Source organism: Ptychodera flava, chromosome 9 (genome assembly GCF_041260155.1).
Source record: "Ptychodera flava strain L36383 chromosome 9, AS_Pfla_20210202, whole genome shotgun sequence".
Lineage (NCBI taxonomy): Eukaryota > Metazoa > Hemichordata > Enteropneusta > Ptychoderidae > Ptychodera > Ptychodera flava.
In genome coordinates this window covers 19230775-19252370 of record NC_091936.1, presented here as the reverse complement: position 1 = coordinate 19252370, position 21596 = coordinate 19230775, and the positions used below count along the sequence as shown (strand labels likewise).

The 21596-nt window shown below is 38.2% G+C and overlaps 2 protein-coding genes across 4 annotated transcripts in view; both read right to left on the bottom strand.

Annotated features, from left to right (window-relative positions):
• LOC139140261 (fibroblast growth factor receptor-like) overlaps positions 1-21596 on the bottom strand; it is a 129025-nt gene that overhangs the window by 22795 nt on the left and 84634 nt on the right. The window lies entirely within an intron of this gene.
• LOC139140263 (uncharacterized) overlaps positions 1-21596 on the bottom strand; it is a 51900-nt gene that overhangs the window by 13831 nt on the left and 16473 nt on the right. For all 3 annotated transcript variants that reach the window (XM_070709392.1, XM_070709391.1, XM_070709390.1), the window contains 2 exons: positions 21426-21534; positions 6281-6405 (listed from right to left, as the gene is read on the bottom strand). In XM_070709392.1, coding sequence (XP_070565493.1) covers positions 6281-6405; positions 21426-21534 — 234 coding nt within the window. The remainder of the gene's footprint in view (positions 1-6280; positions 6406-21425; positions 21535-21596) is intronic.

The window sequence follows — 21596 nt, the reverse complement described above, 5'->3', positions numbered from 1 at the left end:
TCTGTTCCTTAGAGAAAGTCTCTTTTCCCAATTTGGAGGATTATCACGAGGTGGTATTTCAGCAGAATCATCAAAACTGGGTTCACTGGACACCTCTATTTATACTTATGTTGGCACCACGTGATCGTTTACATGATTACTTTGCACGCTCAATAATATGCAAATGAGCAGATAATTGACATGACACTTACATAATAATCATAATGTTGTGAGATTGTCCTGAGTGAAAAGTTTCATGAAATGTTGTGCAGTGTTTCTTAATATATGTCGACACTGTCATTACTGTCTCCATAGGAAACCATTATATGAAAAAAGTGATATTTCATAACTTCATTAAGATGCAAGCCACACTTACCAAAATCGAACCAGTTCTTGTTATTAGATTATGGTACCTGTCTACCAAATCTGACTTGAATCCATTCAGGCGTTCTTGATTTATCATGTACACAGACAAGCAGACAGACACACATGCATATAGACGGACAGACAGCCATCGGTACGACCTTAGTTAGATATGAAAGTCGCAAGTTTTGTCAAATTTGATATCATGCCAATCCAGATATATATCCCTAATAAGGAAAGTGCGGTAAATATGCAAATTAGTTATTAGTTTATCTACTACCGCTAAAACAACTTTATGATCGTTATTTCAGTGTATCTCATATATGGTAAGTTTCGTCAAGTTTGATCTTGTAAATCCAGATATATATCCCTAATTTGGAAAGTTCATTCAATATCAAAATTGGAAATTGACTGAAGTAAAAACGCTAAATGACTTTACATATTGCTTTAACCTTGTTCTTCAATATACATAGTATGTTTCGCTAACTTTGATCAAGTTAATCCAGATATATATCCCTAATTAGGAAAGTTCATTAAATATGCAAATTAGGAATTTGCAGAAGTAAAAATGCTAAATGAATTTCAATAATGTTGTATCATAGTATCTTCCGTGTACATAGCTAGCTTCATCAACCTTGGTCAAGGCAATCCAGGGATATCCATAATTTGAAAATGTCATTAGATACGCAAATAAGGAATTGGCTGAAGTAAAAAAGCATAGTGACTTTTATAAATGTTGTATCATAGTATATTTTATGTACATAGCAAACTATCGTCATTTGCTCCAGTCAATCAATCTAATTAGGAAAGATCATTAAATATGCAAATTAGGACTTGGCTGAAGTAAAAATACTTGACTTCCAACAATGTTGTATCATAGTATCTCTCATTTGCAAAGCAAGTTTCCTCAACTTTGGTAATGGCAATCAAGATGTAGAAAGCTAATTACGAAAGTTCAATAAATATGCAAATTAGGAATTGGATGAAATAAAAATGTTTAATGGCTTTCAGTAACGTTAAATCATCAAATCTTCAATATACATAACAAGTTTCGTCAATTTCGATTGAGTCAATCAAGATATATATCCCTGATTACAATTTTATTATTATTTTGAGATATCAGACCCACAAACAGACACACAGACACACACAGGGAGACATACACAGACAGACATCGCTGCGACATTAGCCCACGTGTGTGAACACATGAGCTTAAATGCAGCCATAAAAGTAATATCCCCATTAATGTAACAAAATCAACCATAAATGTAATATAAAAATACCAATCATAATTATGATAAATAAAACACCAATAAATGTAATACTTATCAACCAATAATTGTAATCGCAATTGAAGAATAAGCCCGTAAATATTTACATACATGTAATAAAGGAGGTGTCTGAGCAACTCCACACAACGTTCACATCTTGGTTGCTTGCGTTTGGTGTAGTTTGTGTAGTTTGTATAATATTTTTCGCTGTTTTCTGTATAGATCTGATTAGAGACGGCGAGACACAGTTATAATCTTCGTTTCAGTGCAGTCTCTACTCCGAAGTAGAGACTGCATAACACTACGATCCCGTAACGCTGTTTGCCATACTTTCTTCAATCGCCTCAAATTCATCTTCAGGATATAAAATGTTTGGAATAATAGATAGATTGTATGTATCACTGTGTTGTCAAACTTCAGGATTGTTTTTTTCACTAGGGAAATTAGGACGTCTAATTTTGTTCTACTGTGTAAAAGGTTGTGTTCGCATTGTGTTTTCTATATTCAAATATAGAGAGATGTTCTCGTCGACATGTTTTTATCGTACGTTCCTGTTTTAAGGTTGTGTTTTGTTCTGTTGTTTGTTCTTTGTCGTCTATTGTAACTTTGTGTTTTATCACCGGCCATTTTGACCTTCCTAATTAATCATTAGTGTCTATAACTGCTGTTCCACTCCCTTTATCTGACGGTTTGATTGGTATCTCGCCAGTCATTACGAAGGCGAGAGCATTACCAGTTGGCTTGATAAGGTTAAGCTCTTGCCCTTGGAACACAGAGTGAAAAAAAATCATCTAAACGATCACGTTGTGAACACACAAGTAATAGAGGTGTCCATTGAACCAAGTTTCGGCGATTCTCCTGAAATATCAGCATGTGATAGTCCTCCAAGTTGCATTCCGAGCAAGATAGGAAAAGAGACTTTGACTGGGGAACAAGTAGGCCATTTGCTGAAGAATCCAAGAGCATTGAAACTGGTTTATTGCCAAGTCTGGAGGGCAGAAAAAGACTCATGGAACTGAACAGATAGGACTGTATTGTAGTCTGCACAGTAAAACTAGATGAGGAACTCATTGGTTGATATTTGTCACGTATTTGTTCTCCCTCCAAACACGCATCCGTGGGCACTCAGTGGCAGAGCAGCTGCGCGTGGATTTGGCGTGATCTGTACTACTGTCGAGGGAAACGAGACCAAAATAAACCTGTGTTTGTTGTTATTCTGGTTCTTCTGATCTTCTGATCTAAGTGACCGAAACGGCTGCAACCAAGGTTGGGAGCAGTTAAAGTGTTCATCGTTAGGGAGACTATTTCAAGTGATCCGGACAATTGACGTCGGTCAGGGTTTCGATAGACCATGTGCTGTGAGAATTTAGGACAACGCTACCGGTGTATTTCCAGGTTCCGAAACTTTAAATATTGAAGGAATCTATCACAATATGTTAACTTAATAGTATTGTGATATCATCCGATGATTGCTTAGAAGTTAAGCCTTTAAATTTAGTTTTATCGACTGACAATTAGTAACCGATAGTAACCCTACACGTGATGCATCGTGATCTCCCCTTTTTTAGCTCACGCGTTCATACGTGGGCTAATGTCATAGCGATGTCTGTTTGTCTGTCCGTGTGTGTTAGTATGTGTGTGTCTGTCTAAAACGCCTGAACAGATTCAAGTCAGATCAGGTACACAGGTAACATATGCTACTTGCAAGAACTGATTAGATTTTGGTTAGTGTGACTTGCATATTAATGAAGTCATGCAATATCATTTTTTTCCGTACAATGGTTTCCCTATGGAGACGGTAATGATAGTGTAGACATATATCAAGAAATACTGCACAAAATTTCATGAAAATTTTCACAGATGACGATTTCAGAACATTATGATGATGCTATGAGAGTCATGTCAATTATCTGCTCATTTGCATATTTAATGAACTTTTGTGATTAGTGCCATAACTCTGAAATTCCTGCACCAAACTTGATGCAACAAATATTTTTGGGGGAGTGGAGTTAGCCGAGCGGTTCTCTCCGTAGCCTCTCCGCTAGGCGACTGATGCCGTATGTTGTGGGTTCGAACCCTATTGAAACCTAGCCGTATTTTCTACCCTGGGTTGGTAGCTCTGCTGGTGGACAGAATTGTCCCCGAGGTTGTCGTTCGCCCGGTTAAAGCGATGTATTCGTTGCTTCGCTTCGATAAAGTTAGTATGTGCGATGTGTGATAGTGAGCATGCGTGCGTGAGTGTTTCACGAACTCTTCAACGTGTGGAGCGGTCTCAGTCAGAAAAATGTAAGAACTTAGCCGGCTATTGAACCACTCTTTTTTAAGGGGTTGATATTTAGCCGAGCGGTTCTCTCTGTGGCCTCTCCGCTAGGCGACTGATGCCGTATGTTGTGGGTTCGAACCCTATTGAAAACTAGCTGTATTTTCTACCCTGGGTTGGTAGCTCTGCTGGTGGACAGAATTGTCCCGAGGTTATCGTTCGCCCGGTTAAAGCGATGTATTCGTTGCTTCGCTTCGATAAAGTTAGTATGTGCGATGTGTGATAGTGAGCATGCGTGTGTGAGTGCTTCACGAACCCTACAACGTGTGGAGCAGTCTCAGTCAGAAAAATGTAAGAACTTAGCCGGCATTGAACCACTCTTTTTTGGGAGTGGAGATTTAGCCGAGCGGTTCTCTCTGTGGTCTCTCCGCTAGGCGACTGATGCCGTATGTTGTGGGTTCGAACCCTATTGAAAACTAGCCGTATTGATCTGATATACATCTTATTATACGTAGAAGCATTGGGCAGTGTCAAGTTGATAAATAGCTCATTTGCATATTTTATGAAGATTTATGATTAATCATATAACTCCGATATCACTGCACCAAATTTGATGAGTTCTGCTGCAGATACTGATCTGACTGATATTTAACTGTGGTGTGAAGCACTTCGTAGTGTCAAGTTAATTAAGGGTTCATTTGCATGTTTAATGAACTTTGTAATCAGGTATATAACTCTGAAATTACGGCACCTAAGTCAGTGAAATCTGGTACAGATATTGATCTGATAAATATCTTATTGTACTGTCAAGAATTTGGCAGTGTCAATTTAACAAATAGCTCATTTGCATATTTTATGAAATTTTGTAATTAGTCATATAACTCCGAAAAAACTGGACCAAATGTGATGAAATGTGCTGAAGATACTGATCCGGCAGACAGCTAATTGTGATGTAAAGCATTTAATTGTGTGGAGTTAAGAAAAGGGTTCATTTGTATATTCAATGAACTTTGTAATTAGTGATATTTCTCCCAAATTAAAGCATTACATTTGATGAAACTTGCTACAGATATTGATCTGATAAATATTTAATTGAATTGAGAAGTACTGGGCGTGTCAAGTTAATATTAGCTCATTTACGTATTAAATAAAGTTTTGTAATTAGTGTTTTAACTCTGAGAGTATTGTGCGAAAGTTGATGAAACCTGCTACATATAATGATGTAACAGATATCTGATTGTTCTTATTACACGCCTCACACGGGTGTCGATTATATTGGTATAAATTTGGTTTATTGACAGGAATATTGAAAAACATAATACAATAAATCCTCGTCAGAGATAGTTACTCAAGCAGTAGACCGTATACACGTCTAGTCTTGTCAGAAGTCTGTCTTCCACTCTGCGTCGTGTGCTCAAATGAACTGCTGTCAGAATATACAATGTCTGTCTTTGTTCTTGTGTTTTGGTTAATAATTATCCTGAGGTCTGCAAATGTTGCATAACATCTCCTTGCTCGTTGATTTGTCAGTTTGATATAAGACAGGTCAAAGGTACAATTGTTTTACACAACTTCATAACAGTCAAAAAGTATGCGGTAATTCATGTCATACTGTATTATTTCATGCGTCCAGTAGTGTCTGATAAATGTCAATACATGTCGAGTCATCAGCAGTCAATTTCAATGCATGATAACTAAATTTGTAATTTTGTTAAACTCAAAGTCATTCCTTCCATTCAGGGGTCACATTAATAGATCAAATTGTTATATTGAGTAAATGCTAAACTTTTCTAGTCTGTTTACTGACTCTTAATGCATCTGTTGTAAAACACGTGGGCATATTCAGTTCATATCTGGTTTAATTTCCGCATCTTTGAAGTAACTGTTCCTCCTCTTTTAGTTAATTTATTGCAACCGTTTTAACAACTGCTTAAGTCATTAGTAATGACGACAGACCGTTTTATCCTGTCCGACTATGTACTAAGTTGGGAGCGACCTTCCCGCCCTTTTTGCTTTTGCCGACTATCTTTAATTAATTCTAGACGCGTACCAAAGTCATGAAAACATACAGACTATCACTCGATATAAGCTGAGCATTTCAGTGAGTTAGACGGAGAACAGTGGGACAATATTGGGAGAACAATTCAAGAGCGCTTGGAGACCACTGACGACCGAAACCAGACGACTATTTATCGAATACCCTAGTTACAGAAGCTATAAATCGTGACTTGTTGTTACTCAGTTAATAAAGTATGACGACTTAGAGTATTTCCAGAGTAACCTGTTGTTGTCTCTTCTACTCCAACGTTCTACCCCAGAGTGTAGGTATCAAGACAGTCTATAGCCACCACTCGACCACGCTACATGACACTATGTTATAGAGCACAATTTATTTTGAAAACTATACCTTTAAAAATGCGAAATCCGCCTGAAAGGTATTACTTCCATCTTCAAAATGATACTTCAATTGAAGCTTCTTCGCGTCATACCCATTCAATATCCGAGATGTTTTCCCGAACAATAGAATATTACCTAAAATAAAATATTTTATTTTCAAGTTTCTTTAGTTGTCAACACACAAGGACAAAGACACTGACACAAAAAGATATATATATATATATATATATATATATATATATATATATATATATATATATATATATATATATATATATATATTATAATCCAATGGTATTTTTTTCTCTGTTTGACGTCGTCGTATACGGGTGTTTTTCGCGGAGCCGTACAACTACGAGCCGAAAAAAATTCCATGTGATTATATATTTATTACATGAACAGTCTTCTTATTTTTCTCTTGACGTTGATAGATCAGAACTATTGTAAAAAGTTGCAATAATTTCGTCTCAATTTGTGTTTTAATTACGCGAATTACTTTCATTTAATGAGTAAAAAGCTGCCCGTTACCAGGAGATACTTTCATTCATAAATCCCATTAAGTTGAATTTTTGATACATCGAATGGTATCTTCACCAATCAGACATACGGATTCAGTCGCCTGAGCGTGTCAATCATTGTCTCGCGCTGTACCGATGCAAAGGCAAGTCGGCCATCGGCGGACATAGCTTTCACTGCGCTAGCGATGGATGACACAAGCGATAGCTAGCTGACTCAAATAAACAACAGGGGCACGAGAAGAGGCAATTAAAAGATAATAGACAATAATGCCATTAACTCAGTTTTGTGTACAAGCTTTTTTCCCTCATTATCTTCTATCGCCCTATGTTTCCTAGTTCTGTGAATGTGAGTCCCTATGATTCATGCTGGCCACTGGGCCTTTGACCGTCCACTGCCGGCAAACTAGCGGTTTGGACGTTACGGTAGCATTTGTTTCAGTCTATGAGCGGTGGAGTGATTCGAGTAGGCAGAGATCGCAATCGACTGGCATGGATTTCGGCCGAAAGTAGTTAGTAAAGAGGTCTTTCATGCGCTGTCCAAAGTTGTGACCGCATGTCGCCAGTTTTGTCTATGGACATTAGCGGTGATGTTGTGGAGGCCGTAAAACGCCGGGAAGACACAACATCGTACGCAGGGCTACTGACAAGATCATATGATCAGCACATCTGTATAGTGGCAAGCTTAGAAATTTATAGACGACAAAATACCAAACATTGAGGTATTCCCACTCTGTACTTCAATGATGGCATTTGGTGTTGAAATGACGATTATCGTGTATTGTAGGACGTGACAGACTATCTCTCATTTCGCATGTACGGTAGTGACTAAAAAATAAGTGATTATTTCGTTGTTCAATATGTGTACATTGGATGCTACGGTGGAGGTAAAATTACTTCATGCATGGGCAAACAAAAACCATATTCAAAAGTAGCTGCAAATAGGAAATAAATTCAATGCAATCACTGCTCTAGTACAATTGACTGATGACAGCTGTGCTTACAATAGGCTATACCTATACCTGACCCTATTTTGTTAGCAGCGCAGCCACCGGTAAAAATGGGGCAAGGTACTAGACTGTACTATAACATACGAAAATTTCATCAAGGGAGGGCGAACTGAAACTTTCATAATTAATTAACACCGAAAGGTAATAACCCACAGAGTAAGGAAACACAGGGCTCGGTTACTCTAACCGTACATAGGGCGATAGAAGAGAACAAGGAAGAAATGCTTGTGCACAAAACAAGGTTTAGGGAGCCGTCATTATTTACGGCCGGGGGGGGGGGGGCTTAACAGGAATTTTATCGGAAGCTCTTAAATTTCGAGTATCCAACCCTGCCAACCATGATGAATTGGAGTAACCCCTCCTCTCTAACACAGAAATTATTGTGACTGACCCCCCCCCCCGCCTACTGAGAAAAGTTAAATATCAATACTTGCTTTTTGTAAAATTTACAAAAATACAGCAATACTTAAGACGTTTCAAATTCTGGTGTAGGCTGCTAGATTATCATCAATTATCTCATGACGATTGAAAAAGGTGAAACCATCAAAATGAAATTCAAAGTCGCAACAAGATGTAGATTAAAAGCTCAAGCTGTAAACAGCATCATGAGAGGTTTTTCACTAAGATATCTAATTTGAAAGAACAGGAGAGAACGGATGGAAGGCTAAGAGGGAAAGTCTCAGAAGGTGTTGTACCCTCTGTTGTGTGGACAATTTTTGAGATATTGATATGTGCAATGGTGCAGTCCGGTGCAATCTGAGAGGTGTTTCAATTTGTAATTTTTGACTAAGTAAAACTGTTAGAACACCCAAAGGGGGAAGAGCATGAGGGGCTGTCTCCCCTCTCTCATCGAAAATTTTGAGAAATCGATGTGTGAAATGGTACGATCTAAGAGGTGTTTCAATTCATTGAGTAACCCCCTTCTTTCTCTCCTTATTTTGAGGAACCCCCTTGTAGCTTCCATTTTATAAAGTGACCCCCCTCAGATTCCTCTGACCCCAAGGCCGTAAATAATGACGGATCCCTTAATAGCACTTTTCTTTATTATCTTTTAATTGGCAATTTTCAAGCCTATGTGAATAAACTTTAAATGGGTAACTATGTAGAAGTGATATAGCCACAAAGTAAAAACGTGAAAATCACCGTACACAAAACACAAGCAACCTGTAATTAAGGCACTTACTAACTGATCACGTTAAAACAAATTAAATGTTCACGTCCTTCCAATAACTTTAAAAATTTTCGACTGCTTAGGTGTTGTGTCGGGTGAAGCACAGTGGGGACCAGAAATTGGGGTTAGTTGACCAAATTGTCGGAACTTTGCCCACTTATGCTCTCTCCGTTCTGAAAATTTGGTCAGCTCCCACTGTGCTTCATCCGACACGACATCGAGCAAATAAAGACCAACACACACATTTTATGGTTAGAATTTATTAGTACATGTGCATGCGCAACTATGTCGAAGTAATATAGCTAAAAACTGATGTTGTCAAATATGTAAGTATTTATGCAAATGAGGTAAACGGTTACGTTCTGAAAGGGGCGACAGATTATTTAGTTCACAGAGTAAGAGTAAGGAAAGGAGTCTTCGAAAGTTAGGAGGAAAAGATTAAAAAGAAGGGTCCCAACTTTCACTATCTTCACTCTATTCACTCTTATTGTAGTCCACTTTCGAATCATCCAAACTATCCAAATAGTCTAGTCGGAAGGTAGGGTTCCCATGCACCCCATGGATGTATTTTTTTAACCTACATTTTTATAATCCTTAGGGTCTATATTTAATGAATTTTGATGTTCCCAAAATCAAATCGTGTCCCATTGGGTTCATTTGGCGCCATCTTTGCCGCCATCTTGGCCGCCATCTTGGATTTCAACAATTGGGTAGGGGTCACGTATCTACCGCTCGACGGAAACAGAAACAATAAAATACTATAAACGTTACATTTTTAGAAAGCCAAGATCATGGCCTTTTCATTGATATATAACTTAATAGGGATTAATTAATATTCGAACGTCGATTAGACTTTATATCGGCCATTGGCCGTAAATCGTAAAATTTGCTAAATTTCACACCCAATAATTAAGTTCCCGTTCCTCCAAACAATTTTTCATAAGGTATTTATATATTTTTTGGAAGAACTCAGTGCAATAAACAAGAAAAACAGCATTAAAAGTATGTGTCTTGAGATTTAGTGGGTGCATGAGCTTGTTTTCTTATTACGCGGTATGCCACATATCCGTGTGTAACATAAGGGGTAGGGGTAATGTTTCCCTTTCTGTTTCGAATCATGAATGATGAAACCATAAAAGTGTTACATTTTTTGAAAGTGCTGCATCAGACCTTTCTAAAAATATATAGATTTATGGGGAAAAATCCATATTTTAGAGTTACAAAGCTTAAACCTGTCAGTTTGTGTCAATTTTAAGTCATTTTTAAGAACGAAATTACAACATATGGGGTAGGGGTAATGTTTCCCTTTCTGCCTCGAACCATGAATTACGAAACCATATAAATGTTACACTGTTTGAAAGCTCTGAAATGGGCCTTTCCAAACATGTATAGTTTTATTGGGAAAAGTCCATATTTTAAAGTTACAAAGCTTAAACCTGTCAGTTTGTGTCAATTTTAAGTCATTTTTAAGAACGAAATTACAACATATGGGGTAGGGGTAATGTTTCCCTTTCTGCCTCGAACCATGAATTACGAAACCATATAAATGTTACACTGTTTGAAAGCTCTGAAATGGGCCTTTCCAAACATGTATAGTTTTATTGGGAAAAGTCCATATTTTAAAGTTACAAAGCTTAAACCTGTCAGTTTGTGTCAATTTTAAGTCATTTTTAAGAACGAAATTACAACATATTGGGTAGGGGTAAAGTTTCCCTTTCTGCCTCGAATTATGAATTATGAAACCATATAAATGTTATACCGTTTGAAAGCTCTGAAATGGGCCTTTCCAAACATATATAGTCTTATTGGGAAAAGTCCATATTTTAAAGTTAAAAAGCTTATGCCTTTCTGTTTGTGTCAATTTTAAGTGATTTTTTAAACAAAATTATAATATAAGGGGTAGGGGTAATGTTTCCCGTTCTGCCTTGAACCATGAATTATGAAACCATATAAATATTATACTGTTTGAAAGCTCTGAAATTTCCCTTTCCAAACATGTATAGTTTCATTGGAGAAAATTGCATATTTGAAAGTTACAAAGCTTAAGCCGTCCAGTTTGTGTCAATTTTAAGTGATTTTTTGAACAATATGCACAAAACAGTTAGTCCGTTGGCCAGGGATCGAAATCATCCCCTCTAAGGCATTTTATCCACTATGATTTTCTGTTAGCTAGTATTCTCAGCTGTCATAATCTGCTTATTTTCCATTTAACTGATGGTGTGTGAGAGTGTAACGACTTGTTTGTGAAGGGCTGTCACGCCCTCGGTAGTAAAATAGGAATGGGTTAGGGGTAACATATTTACCGCTAGTCGGAAACAAAAACAAAAAAGTACCATAAACAATACATTCTTAGAAAGCCCAGATAATCCCCTTACCATTGGTATACAATTGAATGGGGATAAATCGATATTCAAAAATCGATTAGATTTTATATCGGACATGAAATGTAAATTGTAAAATTTGCTTAATTTCAAACCCAATAATTAAGTTCATGTTCCTCCAAACAATTTTTACAAGGTATTTATATATCATTTGAAAGAACTTAATGCAATAGAGAAGTAAAAAACATTAAAAGAGTGTATCTTCTTGAGACTTATGGGGTGCGTCGATTGTTTACCTAATATATGGTATGCCGTACATCCCTCTATAATGTACATTTAAGGGATAGGGGTATGGGTAATGTTTCCTCTCCTACCAAACGCAGCGAATAGGGAAGCCACATAAATATCATATCTCTGAAACACTAACGCAGTTGTTTTTCCAACAAGATATGGCTTGATGGGTAAACTCAAAAATTATGCAGTGACAATGCCTAAACTCAAAATTTGTGTTACTTTACTGACATTTACTTGTTAAAGGAACATAGAAAAATACTCTATAGGCATTAAATAGCACTAAAAAGCTAAAATGGTGGTTAATAAAAGACGTTTTACTCATTTCAATAACTCAAATTAGGGAAAGAAAGTTAACAGCTATAATATGTCAAAAATTATATATTCCAAACCCACAAACACTAAATTGGATGCCATAGTCGTCATGCAAAGTTGATATGACAGCAGCAACAATCAATCCCTTTTCTTTAATTGTATCGCGAGAGATATATAAGCAATAAAGCACCACTTTGAAAGGATACCACACGGTTTCGACCGGTAAACAACATATACGCACGAACTTAAGTTGTGTGTATAAGGAGTGAAATGGTCAAAACCGAGCTCGAGTGGTGTACCCAACTTATGGGGGTTGTTTATCGCTATATTATATCAGTATATTGAAACTTGTGATGAAAATACAAACAATGTGAAAGAAACCCACTTTGGAGATAGGAATGGCCAACTTTACAGTATATCGTAAATACATGCACAGTCACGTGACCGTCTGGGCAAATCAGAGCTCACTATTAATAGTGTTACTTTTAATACCACACGGGAACACGAGAGAATCTTTTATCGCTGAAAACCAATCACCATTAATCCACAATATAGCTTCTCCATAATAAGATAAGATGGATCGACAACACTTTACCTTCCTTACCAGAAAACAAGAGATCATAACCAATTTTTCGAAATTATTTTACAACACAGAACACTATATACTCCTAATGAGGATTACATTTTCGACTAGGTACTAGAATTCAATAGCACAATAATTCTGGAACTAAAACCCGAAAAGCCAAATGTCACAGAACGCATTCAAATTACGCAACTAAATAGTAAACAGAAGGCGAACAAACAGTCTCTACACCAAGCAATAAGAAGGTGAGACAAACCTCAGAAAATGACTAAAAAGGCTTATATTCCCATTGACACCTCAATGTTTAAAATGCTTGTGAGTGAATCTATCATTAGTTTCTTATCATGGATGACATTTAACCAATGTTAGACCCTGACGTCTTTGAAGCAAAGACCCTACAAACGGACGTTTTATGGTCAATGCTTGAAGATACCATTCCCACCAGCATGATCGAATCAGAGAGACTAGATTGATCTAACTTTCAAGCTAGATCAGCCACCAGCAGCTGAGAAAAAATAAGTCAACATAATCATCAGAGTCAAGCGAGCTAGACAACGGCTTCACACATACTCCACAGAGAGGACATTCTTACACAATTCCCAAAAAGCGTTCAAAAGCTTCGTTAAAGGCATTGTTCGCGATCCCAGGGACGGGCATGGCTGGTTGCGTGGCAAATGCAAAATGTTAGTCATGCTGAATCAAGGTGTAATAAAGTAATAGCTTATTTATCCGATTGAAAACTATCCGTATTTTCTATCCTGGGTCGGTAACACTGCTGGTGGACAGAATTGTCCCCGAGGTTATCGTTCGCCCAGTTAAAGCGATGAAATTCGTTTCTTCGCTTCGATAAAGTGTGTATGTGCGATGTATGATAGTGAGCATGCGTGCGTGAGTGCTTCACGAACTCTACAACGTGTTGAAAGGTCTCAGTCAGAAAAATGTAACAACTTAGCCGGCTATTGAACCACTCTTTTTTGGGAGTGGAGATTTAGCCGACTGGTTCTGTCTCAGGCCTCTCAGCTAGGCGACAGATGCCGTATGTCGGGGCTCGAATCCGATTGAAAACTATCCGTATTTTCTATCCTGGGTCGGTAACACTGCTGGTGGACAGAATTGTCCCCGAGGTTATCGTTCGCCCAGTTAAAGCGATGAAATTCGTTTCTTCGCTTCGATAAAGTGTGTATGTGCGATGTATGATAGTGAGCATGCGTGCGTGAGTGCTTCACGAACTCTACAACGTGTTGAAAGGTCTCAGTCAGAAAAATGTAACAACTTAGCCGGCTATTGAACCACTCTTTTTTGGGAGTGGAGATTTAGCCGACTGGTTCTGTCTCAGGCCTCTCAGCTAGGCGACTGATGCCGTATGTTGTGGGTTCGAATCCGATTGAAAACTATCCGTATTATAGATTGGGAAAATCCTAATCCTGATAGTAATGATGGAATATAAACTTTGTGAAAAGTTGAGAAAATTTGCCACTTCTTTGATTTGTATGTTTTACATTCCATGTTGTACTAGCCTGTACTATACATGAACAGTCAATATATCCGGCAAGTATTCTGTGCTGTTCTTTTATAGTTAGGTCCGCGCAATCCGAGATAAGTCTTTCTATAGTGTCAACCATTCTCTTCGATAACTGTAATCTGCTCCAATAAATTCCCATTTAACTCATTTGTATGATTACAGGGAAGCCTAAGCCTATCTCTTACAATCTAAGATTTGAGATATTTGACAACAATATATATGCAATTTTCATATTTTTCATAGGCCTAAATAACACACAGAAGAAAGTCATACTCAATGTTTTGTCCAATTGAAAGTCAAATTTTCACCGAAACAAGTAGAGGTGGCCATCTGTAAGCCAAACGAGAATTAATATTAGCAAAGATGGATATTAATTAAGCCTTTCCCATTTCCGATCCCAGTTACTCATACAACGGGGTATAAGCGAAAGCCAAGAGTATCGAATGTGTTGAAACCTAAGTGGCCCCTATTCAGTACCACGTAGCCTACAGGTACACCTTAAAGAATACTTACCAGGCCAAAATACCGAGTGTTGAATTCCTTCAAAAGTGGCAACACCTGGAAAGACACTGCGGCAACCAATTTATAACCCTGATCTCTAACTATTTACCTCTACACCCAATAAAGCTCCGGGACTCAAGACAGTTGTACATCACAAACTTAAGAGAGCGATCGAAGACACTCGCTACACAGAACGCAGGATGGAAGGCTGCAAAGACGATTCTTCAAATAGGCAAAGAAAGAGGCTAAAAACAACACAAACATTCACAGCAACGACGACAGGTCGGGTTTTCTTCCAATACTACGGTACAAAACCAAACCAAAGGGTCTTTCAAAGGCCACTGCACTTCCCTTAAAGCCCGGCTCGAAATGGACTGGGATCATGATTAGTGCCAAGTATGGTTGGGCGTGTTGGGGCATGGCTCTGCATAATGAGTCTGTTGGTAACGGTTGCGATCGTTCGCATTATCTGCGGATCTGTTTGCTCTCAGATCACGCTCAGGCTCGGACTAATATATAGATACGTACAGCCTTCGTTTCAAGGTTCGTTTCAGTCATGCCATGGCAAATATTCGAAATAAAAAAGAAAGGAAAACTATCAACTTAATCAAACAAGAGTTTGCTTGAATGAATTTACCGAAGTTTCAGGCCATATCAACGTTCGTTATGTGAATGATTCAGCTGCTGACCGCCATGTACATACGGAATATTGGCGCCATCTAAAGTCGAATAATTATCAAAAGAGTAAAAAGCTTATATCTGGGCTTTCTAAGAATGTATTGTTTATGGTACTTTTTTGTTTTTGTTTCCGACTAGCGGTAAATATGTTACCCCTAACCCATTCCTATTTTACTGCAGAGGGCGTGACAGCCCTTCACAAACAAGTCGTTACACTCTCACACACCATCAGTTAAATGGAAAATAAGCAGATTATGACAGCTGAGAATACTAGCTAACAGAAAATCATAGTGGGTAAAATGCCTTAGAGGGGATGATTTCGATACCTGGCCAACGGACTAACTGTTTTGTGCATATTGTTCAAAATTCACTTAAAATTGACACAAACTGGACGGCTTAAGCTTTGTAACTTTCAAATATGCAATTTTCTCCAATGAAACTATACATGTTTGGAAAGGCCAATTTCAGAGCTTTCAAACGGTATAACATTTATATGGTTTCATAATTCATGGTTCAAGGCAGAACGGGAAACATTACCCCTACCCCTTATATTATAATTTTGTTTAAAAAATCACTTAAAATTGACACAAACTGAAAGGCATAAGCTGTGTAACTTTAAAATATGGATTTTTCCCAATAAAACTATACATGTTTGGAAAGGCCCATTTCAGAGCTTTCAAACGGTATAACATTTATATGGTTTCATAATTCATAATTCGAGGCAGAACGGGAAACATTACCCCTACCCCTTATATTAAAATTTTTTTTGAAAAAAATGACTTAAAATTGACACAAACTGAAAGGTTTAAGCTTTGTAACTTTAAAATATGGACTTTTCCCAATAAAACTATACATGTTTGGAAAGGCCCATTTCAGAGCTTTCAAACAGTGTAACATTTATATGGTTTTGTAATTCATGGTTCGAGGCAGAAAGGGAAACATTACCCCTACCCCATATGTTGTAATTTCGTTCTTAAAAATGACTTAAAATTGACACAAACTGAAAGGTTTAAGCTTTGTAACTTTAAAATATGGACTTTTCCCAATAAAACTATACATGTTTGGAAAGGCCCATTTCAGAGCTTTTAAACAGTATAACATTTATATGGTTTTGTAATTCATGGTTCGAGGCAGAAAGGGAAACATTACCCCTACCCCATATGTTGTAATTTCGTTCTTAAAAAATCACTTAAAATCGACACAAACCGAAAGGTTTAAGCTTTGTAACTTTTAAATATGCAACTTTTCCCCATAAATCTATATATTTTTAGAAAGGTCTGATGCAGCACTTTCAAAAAATGTAACATTTGTATGGTTTCATCATTCATGATTCGAAACAGAAAGGGAAACATTACCCCTACCTCTTATGTTACACACGGATATGTGGCATACATAAGAAAACAAGCTCATGCACCCACTAAATCTCAAGACACATACTTTTAATGTTGTTTTTCTTGTTCATTGCACTGAGTTCTTCCAAAAAATATATAAATACCTTATGAAAAATCGTTTGGAGGAACGGAAACTTAATTATTGGGTGTGAAATTACGCAAATTTTACGATTTACGGCCAATGACCGATATAAAGTCTAATCGACGTTCGAATATTATTTAATCCCTATTAAGTTATATATCAATGAAAAGGCCATGATCTTGGCTTTCTAAAAAATGTAACGTTTATAGTATTTTATTGTTTCTGTTTCCGTCAAGCGGTAGATACGTGACACCTACCCCATCGTTGAAATCCAAGATGGCGGCCAAGATGGCGGTAAAGATGGCGCCAAATGAACCCCATGGGACACGATTTGATTTTGGGAACATCAAAATTCATTAAATATAGACCCTAAGGATTACAAAAATGTAGGTTAAAAAAATACATCCATGGGGTGCATGGGAACCCTACCTTCCGACCCGACTAAAAGGTCGGAAATTCTGACAATTTAGCAATCTAACCCCCATTTCTGACCCCCACTATGCTTCACTGGACACAAAGACGAAGTAGTCGAAAATTGTAAAAGTGATTGGAAGAAAGTGGAAATTTATTTTATTTTAAAATTATTTGTCGTAATTACAAGTCTCCTGTGTTTTGTGTATGGCGATTTCATAAATATCTAGCAGCATACATTCGCCCTCAGACATCTCTTAGCTCCAAGTTCGGACGATATTAATGTGCGTTCCTCGCAAGTGGTTAGTGTAAAAAGGTGGGCCTAATTAATTTGTCACATGTATGCCAGCGGAGTAATTGTTAGGGTTAGGGGTAAGGGTTAGGGTGAACATACGCCGGGCAGATTGGACAGTGGTGTGAATTTTTTCTGTCAATTCCCTCTATATTACGAAGCCCCATTCCTTACTCTTACACTAAAAATAATTTATCGCCCGTTTTAGAACGTAACCTTTGACATCATTTCCATAAGCACACACATACTTTGACGTCATCACTTTTTGGCATACCACTTCTACAATGTTGCCCTAAACCATCGTCCTTTCACATGTCCTCGACGGTGAGGGCCATATCAATTTAAATTTTGTGAGAATATCCGACAGAAAAAGATCATTTGGAAATACCACCTGAGCACTCTAACTGGAGATTGCGTCTGTGACCCGAATCAACTGGAACCGAACAACTTCTTCCGCCACGCTAACACAAAAAAGTCTAAATTACATAGCACGGAAGATGATTTATTATGGGGAATAAAATAAGCGGGTCTGTGCATGGGATTAAGATATAATCTTCCAGTATTCCTCACTCGTGTGACGTCATCGGAGACTCACTGTTTCCCAGATATCACTGTATCACTCTTCGCCTGCCGGCTCGGAGGGATATTACTGTTATGTTGGGGGGGGGGGACCCTAAGCATACTATTACAGCGCCAGAGCAAATAAGAAAATATTCGAATCGCCATCGGGCAATGGTTCTACTCCGGAATAAAAAGGACGCGATGCATTCTACAGACTCAGTACGCCCAAGAGATCACGTGATCGCGGTACAAACAAACCCACATGTGCACAAACGCGTGTGGAAATACACGTTCGTCTATGCGCGTTCACACACGTGGGTTTGTTTGTACCGTGGTCTTTTCGAATTCCGGGTTTGACCTATTAGGACTAAAGGGTTGGCTTTTCTACGGTGGTAGTCCATTGCGATGAAACACAGTTAAAGTGTGAGTCCCGCCACATTTTGAGGCTTTTTCGTTTGACTTGAGGCGTATACTCTAGTTCTGATTGTCAATGAAATTGATATTAATAAAACAAACATTTACACACAAACTGAAGCTTATTTGAGCGGTTTTTAGACAGTTGTATTATATTATTTCGACGAAAATACGGGCAAAGTTGCACGTTTCGACTTCAATCATGGCGAAATTGCCGAGATCGCCCCGTTTTGGCGTAAGTAGCTGTGACGTCACTAATAGAACGCGTGATGGTGACTTCGTGCATTGACTATGGAGATAGTGATAATTTCATGAGTGAAAGCAGTGCAACTGAGAATGTCATCGTCACAGAAGATATGACACACCTGTTCAGAATTTACAGGCCTGCAAATTTAACAGTCGGGACCTTAACCTAAACGAGAACAAGAGCGGAACTCTTGTTGACCGTCGCGTCTGTGACAAGCCCACCGTGACCACAGTCATACACACCAGTGCACTACCGTACACACAACCGCAAGCTACCAAAATATGAATAAAAGTCTAGAGTTGCCATCCCACCTTATTATTACTTCTCAATATAAATTGCCTCGTTCAAAATCTGCATATAAAAATTTGAATTACACCATGACGCTTGTAGATAAATGTAGTAGAGATCAGTTGAAAATTGTCCACCGTTTATTATAACACATCTTTCCTATCAACAGCAGCTGGAAGTGGAACAGGCTGAGGGTCATGTTAGCATAAACACCAAAGTAGTATTCTCGCCGCAAAATCTTCAGTTTGCCGTTATAAAACCTCACATGAACATTGGCACTTTTAAAACTAGCCAAATTCTCGGGAAGAGATAAATTAAAATTGACATGGTGTAAATATCAGGCACACTGGCACCCGAGGCCGGGAGGCTCAGCTCAGGTGCAGCCAACGAACAATGCACTTTTAAAGGGGTCCTTACTATGATAAGATATATTGTACATGACAAGTAACATGAACTGACTAATTTTAAGTCAAGAGGGTAATTAATTAGCTGTTCATAATTTGCCCTCCCACTGAAAATTTTTCGACTTACCCTGCCGCACTCAAACTTCATTTTTCCCCGCTCCCCACATATTTTTGCCTGTTTCCACTCCCCACTGTGAATGTTTGGAGCTCCCCTGCCCTATTGCGAAAAAAACTTGCTGATTTCCCCTGCCGTGGAAATAATTCCCCTCAAAATTTTGTAATTCCATTTCCCCTGCAGACATGAAGCTACCCTACCCTGTGATGAAAAAAAAAACTGTCGATTTTCCCCTGCCCTGAGAAAAAAATTTCCCCTGAAAATTAACATTCCCATGCAGACACATACTGCAGTGGCCTTGTATTTGGTTTCCATCTCGCAGTACATAGAGTGATATGTGGGATCAGTCGATAGTCTAAGTAGTCTGGGTAACCTTTAAAAGGTATAAGTACTTGCACTGTGTCCCCATCCCCGGAAACACCATGGCTGAAATTCCCCTGTCCCCGTTTTAAAAGTAGCTTCCCCTCCCGTCGTTTTTCGCTAAGCCCTGTCCCCAAGACAATCAACCAATATCTGCCCTGCCCGACAAAAAAACTAAAATTTGCTCCCCTGCCACCTAAAAATATGTCCCCTGCCCTAGCAAAATTAAAATTTCCCCTTCCCTAAAAAATTGCTTCCGGAATAGCTTTTTCGATGAATAGCTCTGTTGGCTGCACCTGTCAGCTGGCCATTTCTGTGACGGAGTGATCAGCTACGCTTCTGCAGGTTTTTTCTTCATTAAGTGTCAGCGATATTAAGCACAGTGTTCATTGTTTCATGACTGCGAAATTCCCAAAGAAGCTAAAATATTTTAGGGGAGACTTAGTCGAGCAGAAGGGAACAGATGACGACAACGCGACTGCTTCGTCAACAGTATGAAACGTCTTTGCTACACGTTGTGTCACTGTTACTGGCAGCGCCGTGCTGTATTATATACAAACTATCGTTCAGTCTCGCAAAGAGTCAGTCAATCACTACGTAAACTTTTTAGGAATATAAAATTAGATATCTCCTAACGTTACTAATTATAGAGTCACACGTACATGAGATGTAGTACTTGTATTTATTTATTTATTTATTTATTTATTTATTTATTTATTTATTATTTATTTATTTATTTACAATCACTTTCGTATAAAAGCAGCTGAATCGGCGTTCAGTCCTGGTGGATGTAAACATGGCCATACTTCTCCGCGGGCATGTTCGACATGTTTTGGGCAACCTGTCGCAGTCTTGCTGCTGTTCTCGCTCTTGTCCACAGTTGATGATGATACACGCGAACGCTTTCTGGTGACAATAGTCGTACTGGTATGGCATTGCGATTACATAATCGATGTAGTAACTCCAGGAATTAAAGTCTATCTTACCGTACATCTGGCTTCCGAACCGTGTTTCGAAAATGTGCATCGCAGAAAACGCTTGTCTGAATGCCTCTTTCCCGACCCTTTCTTGTAATTTTGGCAAATGCGGCTAATACGGCATCCTAAAATGCAATATACTGGCAATGGCTTCGGTTACTTCAGCCACCAAAAGTGTAACTTCTCACCATGTTGAAGCCACAGCGGTAAGCATTCGCTATGGCTGAGGTGAACACACTCACTCGTACGTTCTATTAGTTACGTCATTTCCGGTGGCAATGCCCGCGAATTCCGAAATGACCCGAATGGCAGCTTACTTCAAAGTCGCACAACATATTGCACTTTTATAATATTTCACCGCGTCGTTTCCTTGGGATGATGCATTTATTTGATAAAGTAGTAATGGCAAAATCATATAGCATGGCTTATTTTAATCAAAATTAACTTTGAATTTATGCGGGACACACACTTTAAACTCTTTAGGCATTAAAATACTTTGGTATGCAACAGGCTGAAGATAAGGCGTGCCCTGTGAATATGTTTCTTCATGTTACTCGTAATTAGTGTCAACAAAGTCCATTGTTGCAAGATGTGCTACCACATGATGAAAAAATACCTGGAACAATCTTTCTTTCTCTGGGCTAGGTCCGAAAATGTTGGATTTGCTGTTTGAAAAAATTTGGAAAATATAGAAAGAACAACTCACATTCTGTATTGTTCAGTACCAAGGTGGTGTCTTCGTAATGGCGTATTATTTTCTCAGTAGACACTCCATGTATACGTATTTGGAAAGGCTGCAGCAGTGAATCATCGTTCTGTGAGTGTCGATTGTACATCGAGTAAATATGAGCAAAAAGTAGTTGTAAGTTCGAAAGAT